The 15,209-nt window shown below is 39.3% G+C and overlaps 1 protein-coding gene across 19 annotated transcripts in view; it reads right to left on the bottom strand.

Annotated features, from left to right (window-relative positions):
* The window catches only part of LOC307031803 (uncharacterized protein), a 51,874-nt gene that overhangs the window by 27,148 nt on the left and 9,517 nt on the right, over positions 1 to 15,209 (bottom strand). For 18 of the 19 annotated variants that reach the window (XR_013806078.1, XR_013806079.1, XR_013806080.1 and 15 more), the window contains exons 5-10: positions 14,108 to 14,143; positions 8,698 to 8,724; positions 6,593 to 6,637; positions 4,411 to 4,455; positions 3,503 to 3,529; positions 1,159 to 1,203 (exon numbers count right to left, since the gene is read on the bottom strand). Coding sequence is in view for 11 of the 19 variants with exons in the window: in XM_079669215.1 (XP_079525341.1) it covers positions 1,159 to 1,203; positions 3,503 to 3,529; positions 4,411 to 4,455; positions 6,593 to 6,637; positions 8,698 to 8,724; positions 14,108 to 14,143 (225 nt within the window). In the remaining 8 variants the exon portion in view is untranslated. The remainder of the gene's footprint in view (positions 1 to 1,158; positions 1,204 to 3,502; positions 3,530 to 4,410; positions 4,456 to 6,592; positions 6,638 to 8,697; positions 8,725 to 14,107; positions 14,144 to 15,209) is intronic. The other variant, XR_013806085.1, reaches the window with a different exon arrangement.

Raw genomic sequence — 15,209 nt, 5'->3', positions numbered from 1 at the left:
TCTGTCTCTTGTTATTGCACAATACAAGACTATGCTCTTGAAGAATGAATGGCAGGTGACTGGCTACAGAAGTCTGAATTCCCATGGTACTCTATTCCACTTTTTCTTTGCTCTCCTGCAGCGAGATTCCGTTTTTTTCCAGCTTTTTACTGCGTTGAGGTAGACCAGATCAAAGCGTTGCTCAAGCTGCAAAGTTTTATCTCCCTCCTTTTTCCTTTTTGTTCACTCATTTTCCACACATGATATCCTGCATCTGTTTCCCTCAAATGGTGTCTTTTTTGGCAGCAGTCTTAAAAGCCAAGCACCCATAAAGTGAGAAGTTATCAAAAGTTGTTCTCAGCTGAACAGCAATAAATTGGCACTGACGTTTTGAGTACACTGCTTCTGCCGCGATGCTGGTCTTTCAGTTGTGTTTTGTTTTTATACCTAACTCAGTGTTTCTAACAAAAAGCCTGATAAAGGAAGCTCAGTGTTTTGTGTCTGCTGTCGGTTCTAAGCAATTGTGTTATCGTTTTTTGGCAAATGTGGGAATAATCTTTTCCCAGAAGTACGAGCAATCATGGGCTGTATCCATATTTTCAAGGCTTGTCTATTCCAATCCATAAGTTTGCTTTCTGAATTGCTTTAAAATGAGTTTGAAGGGTAAAGAGGCCACTATTGTGTTTTGAGGTTGCCAAATACAAATATGGCTGTGACCTTTTCTAGCAAAAATAATGACAGCAAAGGCAGCTTCCAAGACCCTGATAGGATTCATATTCTGCTCCTGGACACCATGTCTTACAATAAACAAAACCTTTCCTCAAAACAAAAGCTTTTTGGAAAGAAACATGAATCTATTACTCGAGCTCTGCCTCTTGTTGGAAAATGGATCCAAGCTTGACAAGCTGTCTCGATGATAAATGCTCCCAAATTAATGCAGGAGCCACCCGACCAGAAAAAGTAGCGTCAGCAAAGCATAGCAATTAAGTTCACATTAAGCGCAAAGGAGGCATTAAGTGCTGGGATGATGGCTGTGTTGCCACGGCTACAGCCCCGTGGCACCTGACTTTGCTTCTTCGCCTCTCAGATGGCTAACTTTAATCTTCAATAATTTTTCCAGCCAGGCTTTAGGTAGGTTCCAACAAATAAACAGAAAGAATACAAAGGTAAATGACATACCTTCTCCCCTATATCACCTTTCGTTCCATCTTCGCCCAAATCGCCCTGCAAGGAAATCACATTCAGTTTATAGACCCCAAGAATGTGTCACATGAAAAATATATTTTACATGATTGTTTCAACAAGCATAGCACACAGTAGGACTTTGAAAATTCTCCCCTTTGCTGTGATTGACTGCTGTTTAAAACATTGAATGGAGACAAAGCCAAGAATATCTCTGCAAAGACAAAGTCCCATTGCTATACAAATTAAATTCACTCTGATCAATAACTGAGCCACCACACATGGTTCAAATATGACTTCAGGTGATGTAATACGCGGCGCTCTGTGGGGCATTAAACTCCTGGCATCAAACGAGAAGTCTTCTAAACTCACAACTCAATCCATCGCAGCTGAATAAAGAAGATTCTATGTCAGGACTGTTTTGAAACTATGAGGATTACTCCATACTGAAATATCTTAACAAATATATAATGACTTTTCTTATTATTATGTGATAAAGATTTCCTCTAAGGACAGGGCAACATGTTTTAACCAATTTTGAGATTTATGGCCAAATAACTGCATATACATTTCATTCAGCCTCAGCTGTATTTTGGTTGTAGAATGCATCAACTCCACCAAGAAGTTTATCTTATTGATTTGTCTGATGTTTTTTGAGCAAGGTAACAGAAAAACTTCAGGCTGGATTTTTAGGAAACTGTGTGTAAGGTGTAACATTGGTGTAGGAAGAATCCATTATATAATATTAATGTGCTTACATGCTAAGATGGTGAACATGTAAGTATTTTTCGTACACGCCGATGTTTTACCTCACAGTGTTGTTACAATTGCTTGAAAACCAGTTGATTCTATATTAAGAACAGTACAGCCTTATATGTTTCTAATTAAAAAGGTGAACACATCCAGGGATATAGGAAAAAGGGTTGTGTCCGGGTGGAAGATGTTATCCTCATGATGTCAGAGTTGAAAGAAAATGAGCCTACTGTAATAAGCTTCTCAAACAATCAGTTGTGATCTGTTAAAGGCTGGCACTGCTCTCTTGAATGTTGCCTTCTGGCTCTTTTCTTTAGGATCCGAAGCCAAAAACAACAGTTCATGTTAACATGTTTGGCATCCCACAACATAAAAGCTCATTGTACTTTGGGGTGATTTTCTGTGCTGTCTTTGGCAGCACCTAGGACTTATCTTTCACTTTTCATACATTCACAGATTTGTATGTTCAATAATAGCCTAATCAATTGTGATTCGTACAATGTTGAGCCAAATGTTTAAAATCAAAGGTTGTTTCCTTGTGGAGAATATTATAAAAGGAACTAAATGGGCATACTGTAACAACCACTATAACGCACATCATTGATTTCATCAATTTAGAAGCTTTGTCATTTTTCTATCTATCAATCTATAGGTTTAAATGACTGTAAAAACATACTTTCTCCTATTCGCCTGCTGGCTTTTTACTTACAAAACAAAGCAAGAATAACAGACTGTGTTCCTTTTGAAATACAAAACATATTTTGTATTTTATAGCTACAACATTAAGGAACTCTACATGATTAAATAGAAATAAAATAACATATTGTCTATTCTGTCTAATTTTTGCTTTTTTCAAACTCTGAAACAATGGATATTTTTTCTTATTCATTCCTAAAAAGACTGCCACCAACTCATGTAACCTGTAAGAACTTTAAGGCATGATGACATGGCTTTGTTTTAATCTGATGAACGTTATCTCACACCAAAGCAATACCCTTTTAGGGTTAGTCAAACATAAATTATTTATGTATCTGCTCCCATATTTAATGGGTACTTCCTTGACCCATGCTAAATTATTCCACCAGGTTAAACCAAAATTGGGTCAGTGGCCTTTCAATAATCCTGCTGGCGGACAGACAAACAAACCGAGACTATAAGAAATAGTGTTATATAGATACATGAAGAGGGCCTGCGTCACTGATTTTAGGAAAAACAGACCTACAACTAATAACGAGTGTCTGAAGAGTCATGTCTCCCCATCCCGTTAGTTCACACCTCGTGACGCCGCCCAACAACAGCGAATCAAGGCACCATTAGGATTAGGCAATGGAGAACATAAGGCAGCTTTTCCTCACTGAGGCTATTGTGTGGGTTTTTTGGTCTCCCGGAGTTGGAGAAATTGGGTTCAATTTTGTGACTCACAGATTCAATGACGGCCAAATCACAGAAGGGTGTCACGTCTGAAAACACAAGCTGGAGTTGTGTGGATTAAATGCAGAGCTGCCGCCTTGATGGCTGTTCTAGCCCATGCTGGGATATCAAGACTGATGCTAACAATAATGTTTTCTGATCTGAATTAGCACTTTACCTTTTCACCTCGCTCTCCCATTTCACCCTGTTGGGAAAGAAAGCAGAGTATTAGACACAGAAAAGCTCACAGGGAGTTGGCTTCAGTTCGGGAATTATTGCAGCCACTACAGGTCAGATAATATCTGGGGTTAAATTCAAGTTAGATTATGGAAATCATCTTGTGTTATGGCTGCTTTTCCCCAGACAGACCCTCTAGTAGCAGCCTTTTGAAGTACCGTAATTTTCGGACTATAAGCCGCACCTGAATATAAGCCGCAGCAGCGGCATACCACTCTCGGTTCCACTTTTACTTTTGCGCGCTACCTGTCTCACTCTTTTCCGACCTCCAGCTTTTCCTGCTGGAACCCGCCGCTTAAAGGTGGGGGTCCGCGGACCGGCCATAGAGCCCATAGAGTTAAAGGTGTTGGCCGTTAGCTGTAAAAATCCATAGATTAGCCGCACCGTTATATAAGCCGCAGCGTCGAAAAATAGGGAAAAAGGCGCGGCTTATAGTCCGAAAATTACGGTACTTTTTAAACATGCAGAGTCATGACGTGAAATGTTCAATCAAATCAAATTGACAGGCCAGAATGCTACTTAAAAATGTAGATGAATTAGAATAATATATGTAGCCACCAATAGAAGATTCAATTACACAGATGTTGAGGTAAATGTTCGCATTCTTATAGTAGAGAATATGGAGCATGCAGACATGGAATACAACAGATGAATACAGAGGTATGTTTCTAAAGAAAATGTAAAAAGATCAAAGTATAATGAAGAAATCTTGCAAGAAAAGGGTCAAAAGGTTGAAAAGTGATATAATCCTTGGAGGTAAAGGAAGCAAAATTATGAAACTTAAAATAGAAAATATATCATCCCCATGAATTTATAAAATTAAGAGGGCACAGAGTTTGTGCACCAGACCTTAGCTCCGGGGACTCCATCCACTCCTGGGATGCCAACATCCCCCTATGGACAGCATACACACAGTGGCTGTTTCAGCAGTGTGAACTCTTTTTTAAGGTCAGCAGATACTCAAAGTGTCACATTTTTGTCGTTATAGAGAGATAACCTCTAACCTGAGCAGAGGTCACTGCACAGGTGTTATACATTTGCAGGGTAGTATAGGATATATTCTATCTCTATTGCAAGGAAAGGCCTTTCCACATGTTACTGTACAACCACTACTGAATAATTTCCATGTAGAAGTCCAAGGAAAAGAGCATAAACAGGCTGATTAAAAGCTTAATTATCTCTGGTTTGGTTCTCAATATGAGCAAGAGAAGAAAGCCAGGTCCTTGTGATGAATGATGTCTGTTCTCACAGCGACTCTGGGTCTGGATCATGGTTCTCTGTGGGTCTTAGTCTGTGTGTTGCCAAAAACAGTAAACCTGTTGACCTTTGGAAACCTACAAACCATCATTAGTCTTTTAGAAGAAGCAGGTATGCCTCAACCAACAGAGACCTTTAAGACGATGCCGATACATTTATTTCATTTGATAAAATAATATTCTTTCTCAAATAATGACTATTACATTATATTTTATTATGAATATTATTATTATTAGTTTGCATGCTTAGGAGTCATTTGAGTAAAATTTGAGTTATTTAAAAATGCAATCAAATCCACCATTACAGAAAACATTGAAATCCTGGATCTCCCTCCAACTCCTATATTTTCAATGTAATGTAGCTAGGAAGTGACATGTATATACATTAAATTAATATACATGGCAATGGGCTTCTCAATACTGGAAAGAACAACTGGGTTAATGGAAGCACTTTTTTCCATTTTCTTTTCCAGTGTATTGTTTCCAAATGCTTTGTTTTGATGACTCATAGTGGGAATACAATTGTGCTACATTATGATCTCAGTACGATGAGTGTCTGTTTAGCTCTACAATGGTGGGGAAGCTCTACAGGAATAATCATCTATCAGCCCACATATGGGAGTCATTGCCAAAATGATGATGGAGTCTGATTAAAAACTCCTAAACTTGGACTGATAAGCTTTGCATTAGCAATCTTCCTATTTGGTGGATATCTGTCAGATCAATACGAGGTCTGCATCACTGCTTTAGACTTCAACCTTCTGCATGAGTGACAGTAACATACCGTAACAGATTCTCTTTTTATATATGCATTGAACAGAGTTTTATTTAATGCTGGCAACCCCCCCCCCCCCCCCTTAGCAGAAGTATGGAATTAGGCTTCTCCAGAGTCACCATAGCTGCCATTCTGTTTCTTATTACTGACATGCGTGCCTCTGCGCTCATATCTTTTTAAAAGCATGCTTGAGAAAGATGGCGCCCCTCGAATCAACTCCCAATTTATTCTTGTCACTCATACCGTTTGTTCTTTCCTTTTATACCCATTGTGAAACACCTGTACTGTGTCTTCTTTAATCGGTTTTAGAATGAAACACTGAAGTGAGAGCAGATTCTCAGGCAGCTGCAAATGATACTTTGTGGTAAAAACCCGCAGATGCAGCCTGGGAGAATTCTCTCCAGTAAAAGCGGTTTTAGATTGTCAGTTTGCATGGCAGAACTTTTCTAATATGAAAAGTTCAACACATGGCTAAGAAGACTAATGAAAACTTGAAGTGATTCTTCTGAAGATAAACCCCTTTCAGGTGTGAATGGGAGGAAGCTTTCTGAACTTTTTTATGTGTGGTATTTTCAGAGGGAAGCGTTTCACCAGGCTGAATCTACAGATGTAACTGAAACTTAAGCATTATAAACCTGTGGTAATTTAACAACATCCTTCTGAACATGACATCGTCCTAAGCATTGAAACCTTTTTCCTGCTGTTGCTTTCCTACTGATGCATTCCTTTTGGTTTTTATGAAGTTTCAATTTGCAGAAAGACAATAAAATATATTTGAATCCTCAATATAACATGTTTCCCTTGCAAATCCACTTGAATTCCAAAAAGCCTCTTTTCCCCATAGTTTACCATTTTACAACTGAAAGAGATTAAAGGTTTTGTAAATACAGACATTTTGCAGCATCTCCTTTTTCCTTTAAATAAAAAGCAGTCTAAACATCAAGAAGAAGGCTAAATCATTTACTGAATTGTGCATGTTTCTTTATTTGAGTAATCTCACCTTCAGTCCATCAACACCTGGATTTCCAGCAGGCCCGAGAAAACCCTGAGGGGGAAAAAACACAAAGGCTTTTATGGGTTTCATCACATCCAACCATCACATTGAACTGAACAATCTAATATACAGATGACAATGTACTTTGTAGTTCCACTTATTAGACATTGTCCATTGGTCTCAACACATTGGAGAAAGTTATATTCTTTTAAAAAATGTTAATAAAATAAAACTATATGGCATTACCAGTGTGTGCTGATCTTACGAGTCAAGCCAGAAGAACTCATATTTTAAGATTTGTTCCGTTATGGAGGATGCAGGCAGAGGAAAACACTAACTCTTATGTAAACAGAAGAGGAAGTGAAAAGAAAAAGCCTATAAAAATATATACTGTTAATCATATGTTTGCATGCAGTCCTCTAACTTACTAACATGATTTAAACTTTGAGGTTTCAGTTTGAATGAACTCCCACTCTCTTGTGGTTTGCTTATGTTGGCTATTTGTGCTTCTTTTCTGAATAAAAATGACTTATTGTTACCATGGTCACTTTTATAGATGGATCAGAGATGAGTGAAACCATGATACATTAACTTAAAAGGAAATATTTCGTATATATCCAAATATATACCTTGGGTTAAGTTTTTATTATACATATACATTCAAAAACATGGCACTCTTATATATGATCTTACTTTTTGATGAGGGTTTGCTGCTGATCGTGCTTATTTTATTTGTATTCCTTTCTTTTGAATGGTTTAACCTTTGATATTGTGTTTCTTTAAGAGGTGGATAAGTATGTATAACTCATTTTTGAAAAAGTAGTTACAAGTACTGCATTTAAACTTCAGGAAAAGGTACAAAATGAAAGTTATGTACAACATCCCATTACAGAATGGTATTATATTACAATTATTGCTGCATTACGGCCCATTTAGCATGCACCTGGAAATAAAATGTGCTGTATAAATAAAGTTGTCATGCTTTTTTATCATGTCATGACACCAAATCTATCCTCAAGGTGATGAAACAGTGCCCCCCTCTGCTAACTACACGTATATCTAATGGAGCTGCCTCAGGCCTGGCTTATGAGTCATTAACACGGTGGTGTGTCATCATTGACCCCTCCACACCACCAATTCCCCCCCCTCCCCCGCTGACGGGAGGCCCTGCCAACAGATGACAGCAGACAGGAAGTGTCTGATTGGGTTACACTGAACAAACACCGGCAGCTACCTGATGGCTGGATAGCATTCACATCTGTTCCCCACATCAGCTCCTCTGTTCTCCGTCTCCTGTCTCATGTTGTCCGAGCTTTAAATCTCCTCTCGTCTGTTTACCTGCCCTGACTGTGGCCCCGCATCACTGATCTCGAAATAAACATATTACACCCAGCATATTTTTCTACATGCTATTTTTGCAACTGTAGCACAGTTCTGATCAAATTCAAAACATCACTGGGCTGCTGGAGAAATTGCACATTGTAGAGGATTTAGAATATTATCACCATCATTCCGCCTGATGAATAATCGTGTGTATGAGGCTCACTGGCGGTGAATGTAGGGGATTACTTTGGTCGTTGTTATTGTTTTTTTGAGTTCTCTGTAATAATTTTTTCTCTTTGTACATACAGTACAGAAGAACACTGTCTCATTTGTATGCATATATTTTGCTTTCCATCTCTAAATGACAAACACTGTTTATGCATTGTCGAAACGCAATACAAATATTTTTGATCAAAGAATATTATCACCATCAGCATTTAGCTCGGTTCCTCATAAGCCTTGCTCATCAGGAAGCAATTCTGTCTGTAACCGGGTAACATCTCCCTTTCACAATGAAAGTCCTAGACATATACTGTACACTGAATCTGACTAATCCCAACAAACTAACTTATAAATAGATTGACCTTCTTGTTCATGTAAAAAGTAATGGTGGCAACAACAATTGGAAACAATAAGGGAGGCTTTTTCCCCCTTAAAAAAGCTCATAACGAAAGCTCTTATTCAGTGTGAAATGTCCTCATGCTATCATCCAGTATACGGTAACTAAGTTAGAAAATCCTTTTTCATTTGATTTGAGCGAAACCCTAGAAACTGTTCTCTGGACTTACCTTCTGCCCTGGTGGCCCCTCGGGTCCCTGTGAAGGAGAACAAGACAAAGGAAGAGAGTAAGTGGAAGGGAAATGGAACAAAAAGCTGTCAGATGAAAATATGATTTCCTCAGCAGAGAGACTGGCAAGGCTTCAGCAGGGATTTCATTTCAGACAGTGAGCTCACACCCTTCAGGGAGAACGGGATCACAATCATTCCCTTGTTGTATTCTCTTTTCATTGAGCTGCACCATAAACCTTAATCTCTCATGAGACCATGAATAACATAACCTTTTATGGTTTTATCCTTTATGCTAATCTCTTACTTTATGTGTTGTGGCGAATGTAAAACTTGTTCCACGTCCAACAGTCCAACACATAGAGGTCCATTATCTAGATGTTGGAAACCTTTTATAGCAAATAAGTTAAACAAGTAAAACAAGGTTCCATGTCTTCAACAGATATTCGTAGTGTAATGACTGTGTCTGGGAGGACAGTTTCTATTTTCAACGTGTTGTTTACCAAAGTGAAACCAGAGGCCATGTTGGACCCTCCTGCACTAGAAGAACTGATTTACGAACTAGAAAGCAACCTGAATGTTAGTTTGCTTCATTTTGGCTTCGCAAGACTCTGCACTATTACTGTAATCGCAGCAGTTCATCAACACCTTCGCGCCTGGCCGTTATGACACCTCGCGTTGGCCAACATGTTCTCACTGTCAGCTCCGGATCGACAGCGAATGGTGTTATTTGGCTCATCAGGCAGACCTCGTACCCCACAAGCTCTCCTCAACGACAGCTCTCCTCGCTTTATTCATGTTGATGCAGTATAATTGGCTAAACCTATATGATCCCCTGATGAGTGTTTGCGCCTTTATTCCAAAAAAGCCATCAAGGACACACTGAGGTTGAAAAGTTTGACTGTCAATGCACATTTCTGGGAAGAAGAAGTGTAGTTTGGTGGCGGCCAACTTATGCCTTTCGGCCAAATCACCACCGGATGCTTGGCTTAGCTAAAGGTTGCACAATGATGGCCAATTCTCTGAGAATAAACCTGGATCTTTCCATATCTTGTTTGGTTTTTGATCACCAAATAACTGAAGCACACAATATTTCCATTTTTTAATTTCCAAATTGTATAAAACTTGCCTCTCTGCAGCAACAAGTTCTCACATTCACAGAAACGGGCCTCACAGTTGCAGCTCATTTATAATGCATTCCATCTAACAAATACCTCAATGAACAACTTTCATTATCCCAGCCGACCAAGAAGGTTTTTCCTCCGCTTGCCTTTAAAAGCCTTTGTTGGCCTTCCTCAGTAGGGTTTGGTAAACATCTTTATGACCCTCTAGGTATGTGAGAGCATGTGCCACTCTCCTGAGCGCTAATTAGCTTGGCTACATCTGAGAGCACTCAGGAGCTACTGGCAGAACAGGAGACTTTCACAGCGTCAAGGGCTCTTCTGGAAGTCCTTTTGGTCTCAATGAGGGCTCTGTCATGACCAACATGGAGAATAATCCAATCATTTTGATTAAAAAGGATAATTTTTCTTAACTAAAAGTATTCATGATAGCAAATACTCAGCATATTGCACCTTAGTTGCCTGATTTAACCGTCATAAAAGAAAAACAATCCACAAATGTGCAACCTCGACAGGACGCCTATTGAAGTAGAGCATCGGAGCACAAATACAAAGCACTGAACGTTTTGTGCTTCCATTCATGACTCGGAAATGACAAAACAATGAAGCAATTGCCAGGTCAATTCCCACACTCAGTCTGCAGTTGAACCCTCAGCTACTTGAGAAACTTCCATAGTGTGTTTCTAGCTGAGCATCAACAAGGGGAAATACTTTGGCTGATCAAAGCACATTAAAGCTTTGTGTTGGAGCTTTGAAAGTGCAGCCAAAAGCTTCACTGTTTAACTTGTAAATTATTTGAAAAAGGCTTGACAACATAATACACCTATTTACATTAAATTAAGGTACTTTAAAACATTTTGACAAGCCTGGCCTTATTGTCTTACGTTTGACCGATGTAGCTAAAGGTTAGCATAACATAGCGCTCACCACCATCACTGCAGAAGTTGTGTTCTTTATTTAAGCTGTCTACACTGCTTTTCATTTTCTAAGACCGTTCAATGACACAAGCTGTACTTCTACAGCAAAACTGCAGCTGGCAGGAAAATGGTACATTCTGTAATAGACCACCCAATGAAACAGGTGGAGTGTGCGCCTATTTTATCCACCCCTAAAATACTGTTTACTACAGTTTTATGTTAACACATTGCCAGGTAGTATTTCTAGGACTGATGGCTTTAACGACAATCATTTACAATGGATAATCAAACACATGGCACATTTTGTCTTTAAAAAGCTGATTCTGATACATTTCAGACCAAATATATAAGAAATCCACTGTCTTATGGCAACAATAAGTCAATTAATGGAGTAGTATTAGGAATTATTCTATACTTTGGGGTGAGGAGGAGGCCTGGTGATAATGTTTACCAAAACACAAATCGAACACATTAAAGTTGTATGCCGTTTGGTGGCTCAAATAAGGTTTATTGTTGTGTGTCTTCAAGGAGAATGATGACTTATAACTTGTCAGGGACCATGAAAAGTGTTGGCTATTATGGGTTAGGGTTAATTTTGGTGAATAGCCTCACATTGGAGAAACTGGCAGCAGATAAGCGATATGATGTACAGCTTCCAGGGTAGGGTTGTAAAAAAAGACAAATAATGAAACTTAAAGAAAATACAGATTTTTCCAACCGAAAAAAAGTTATTTTTGCCTATTGTTGTCATCATTTGCCAGACATTTGTTTGAGTTCACCGAGCATGTCCGCAGACATTTCCTCACATCTTTGCTCCTCATGTCTGGCTTCACATTCAAAGGAAAATCAGTCAAGGACACCAAAATAATATAGGTATGTCCTTATTATAAAAGGCACATTAAGTAAATCCGATCCCTACATGCATGCCTGGTGTTCATTTAAACATCTAAAATAACTCACTGGTGCATTGTGGGTAGTTATGCTATGCAGAGAAATTCTGCAGCAACATTTGAATTAACACCAGAAAGCGGAGTTTTTGTTATTCCGTTACAGATGGATCCCCACATGCATCACTGGTTTTCTATTTAGTCTTTTTGAAGCAAAATCAAGTCCCAAATGAAAACTGTGTGCAAGGCTGCAAGCGCTGAAGACCCCCTAATTTACCCCAGAGAGACCTTATGGCACTGATGGTTTTGAATTGAGTCCCACCTCCCCCCCTCCCTTCTTGTTGCTCCACAAGAGCTTAATCCTTCTAACCAGCACCATATGTCCGGGGAGGCTGCTGGAAAACTCTGGAATCTACTTTTGCCTTTTTTAACAATAGCATCTACATCAAGAGCTCCGTCAAGTGGGCGCTATAGCTCCTAAAGCACGGTAAAAGAAGCAGCAGTATGGACTGTTTGAATTGTGCAGATCCAAAAGAGCCAAACAAACATGATGCTTTCAAACTGGAATCTAGTTGCCTTTGCACATCTAATACATCTTCAAAGGTTGATCAGATGCTGTGGGCTGGTTTCTGGATCTGTTTTATGATCATTTACAGAAACTGTTCTCTCCAAACCATTATCATATCTTCTTTTTCCACCCTTCATCACGATGATGAAAGATAGAAACAAAAGCTCTTAAACTCCTGTGTGTTTGAGCAGCCATGTCACAACACATCTTCTAACAACCTGCGGGACGTGCTCATCTCACGATGCATTGGAGGGGGATTGATTACCCAATGATGGCGTTATTCCTTATTTAAAGTACATTAGTGTCAAACTGTGAAATAGAATGCTTTACTTCAAGAATTACAGTGAGCAGCACTTATTTTTTTGTATTTTAAGCTTTGCACGAGGCTTCGTTTTGAATGAGATTCAACATTCATCTTTTGGAGTAACACTCCAGCTGCTGTCATGAGCGCTTGTATAAGCACTGCAGACTTATGGGAGTGCACCTGGGACCACTGGGAAATGTATTGCAATTTCTACCACGGTGACACCATGCATTTCAAAACAAAGCTGTGCTGCTTACACAGTGATGAGGGATCATGGGTAAAACGTATAATCAAAGCTTAAACACGTCAGCAGCGTAAGAGCAGAGTGTGTTAAGTTAACAATTAGCATGTTCAGCTCTCACTTCTTCTCTAATTAATGCATCTCTCTCAGCACTTTCCATCCTTCATTTCTTTGTAGATTTCTTTCCAAACCACTAACTTTAACTTTTTCCACTCCATGGAAAGGGTCAGAGATGGAGTCAGAGATGAAAGCGCTTGATAGCACCTCCTCCGTCAGCTCCACTAACTCTTCCCTGCACTCGTGAAAACTGACATCACCGAGTGTTTACACATGTCACGTTTTCCGTTCATTCTTTCTCTTGAATTGGGCCCGACCTATTGGATGTAGCTTTTATGAGCAAACGTTAATCAACTGCTTTCTTTGCTGAACACCACAAGTGGTATTTAGGCACTGTTAACTGGAACAGCTTGTCCCTACTGTATGACTTTGTGAAAGTAAACAAACATTGTTTAAAGTGTGTAAAATATTTCATTAATTTTTACGATTAAACACCCTGTGAATTTCTTCTAAATTAAATACCTAAGTGGCAGTGATTGCTTTGGTAAAACACGGGATAACACTTAATGAACAATGTTACCAACACCATTTAAATCAATGTTTTCTTTCTCACACATGTATGGTTAGCAAATTAAACGGCGAACAGAAACGATATATAAAAATAAATGTATAGTTGTTGCCCATTTCTCAGTGGAACAAAGGCAGTCATACATCTAAAACATTCTCAAGTCTCTATGGAATACATGAGGCTACCTCCAGCAGGCTGTTTGCTTGGTTTGGCACAATGACTTATATTAGAGGAAAAAAGATGCCTACTTCTTCTCTAAAGCATAACAATTAGAGAAGGTACTATGGCTATCCATTTTGAGGTTCATATTTCTATTTTGTGCCTCTATTCTAACATGATTATAAGCCTTAATGTTTAAAAAGGTCTTTATTTTTCCTCCTCTGTCTGAAACCAGAGCCCAGTCAGCTCTGATCGGTTAACCGCTTAGAGATGTCCCACCCCTTAGCCTATCACGTACAATGTGTTGAAGCGCTAGCCAATAGAAGCACAGGTGTTACGTTGTTATGTTGCAATGTTACAGAAGTAATCAAAGGAGTCCAATGGGGGCGTTTTGGGCAGGGGAGGAGTGTGTGGGAGAGAAACTCCCTCATGGTGGAATTTAGGGTTTTTAGCCTCTGCAGACCATTATCATGCACAAAAACCTATACAACATACAGGAAGGTAAAACCCCGAAAAGCACAATATTGGCTTTTTAAGATTATATATCATAATCGGGAAAAAAAACAAAGAAAGACAAAGTTTGTACTTACGATAATTCCTATTTCTCCAGGCGTCCCTGGATCTCCCTGTGAATACAAACAGCCAGTTAATGGAAGAGCAGACGGCCAAGTCTTCCTTAAAAAGTTGAGAACAGGCATGGAGTTTTAAAATGATCGTAAACAGTATTGCGAGCATTCTGGTGAATTCATAATGGTGTTTCAGTGTTTTAACAGCAGCTGTGGTGCCAGGCTGCAGAGCTCAGCGTGGTGCTGCTCTTATACCAGGGTGGCTGTGAGCCTTTCATCACACTGCGGCACCTGCACGCTTCACTGTCTCTGGCCAAGCGGCCTGAATGTAGTCTCTGCTTTCGCTTCAGGCCTGGCTGGATGTTCCTGCAGCTCTCGGGGTAGAAGAGGGACATACGCTGTGGCCATATTTCTACGCCAAATCCTTGAACACAACTCAATTTCTGTCTCTTTGTGACAGTAACAGGGCAATTCCTGCCACCCTCCCTATGTGGGATTCATAGAAGGAGAAATACATCATGGGAGGAATAAAAGCAACCCAACATGAAAAGTTTAATTTCTTGGACAAACACAACATCTATTACAACTGGAAGACTGCAAACAATAATCATCAAAAAACAACAACTTGGAAAGCAGCAGATAAACAACACTTAATACTTTTGCACTCCCACACTGAAATGTGCCAAGACAATAAAGATCAGCTGGAACCTCGGAAGGTTTTATGGCTGAACATAATTGACAGGCCTTCTCTGTTTATCCTTTCTCTCACAGGCAGAGTTCACATAAATTAATCTGATGTCAGTGACAAGCTTAAAGACATGGAAAATGTTACGATATAATGAAAAACAACAAAGAAAGCGTAAATCTATAGTGAGGCGTTCTCTTGGGAGCATGTTCATGTTCAGCTCAAGACATTAAGGCAATTTAGTGTAGTTTGTCTTGTCTTTGTTAGAAAAGTTTTCACAGAGATAAACCCTCCCGGCACTGGGTCAGAGTCAAACTAAATATGACAACATTAAGAGCTAAACTAGTTTTTCTGTTCAGTTTAACCTTCATCCTAGTTGTGGTTCATTCCAATGTTTCATGACTTTGTCAATCAACTTGTTCCCAATGACATCGTTCTGTT

Source organism: Notothenia rossii (genome assembly GCF_949606895.1).
Source record: "Notothenia rossii genome assembly, chromosome: 3".
Classification (NCBI taxonomy): domain Eukaryota; kingdom Metazoa; phylum Chordata; class Actinopteri; order Perciformes; family Nototheniidae; genus Notothenia; species Notothenia rossii.
This window is presented reverse-complemented; position numbering and strand designations above follow the sequence as displayed.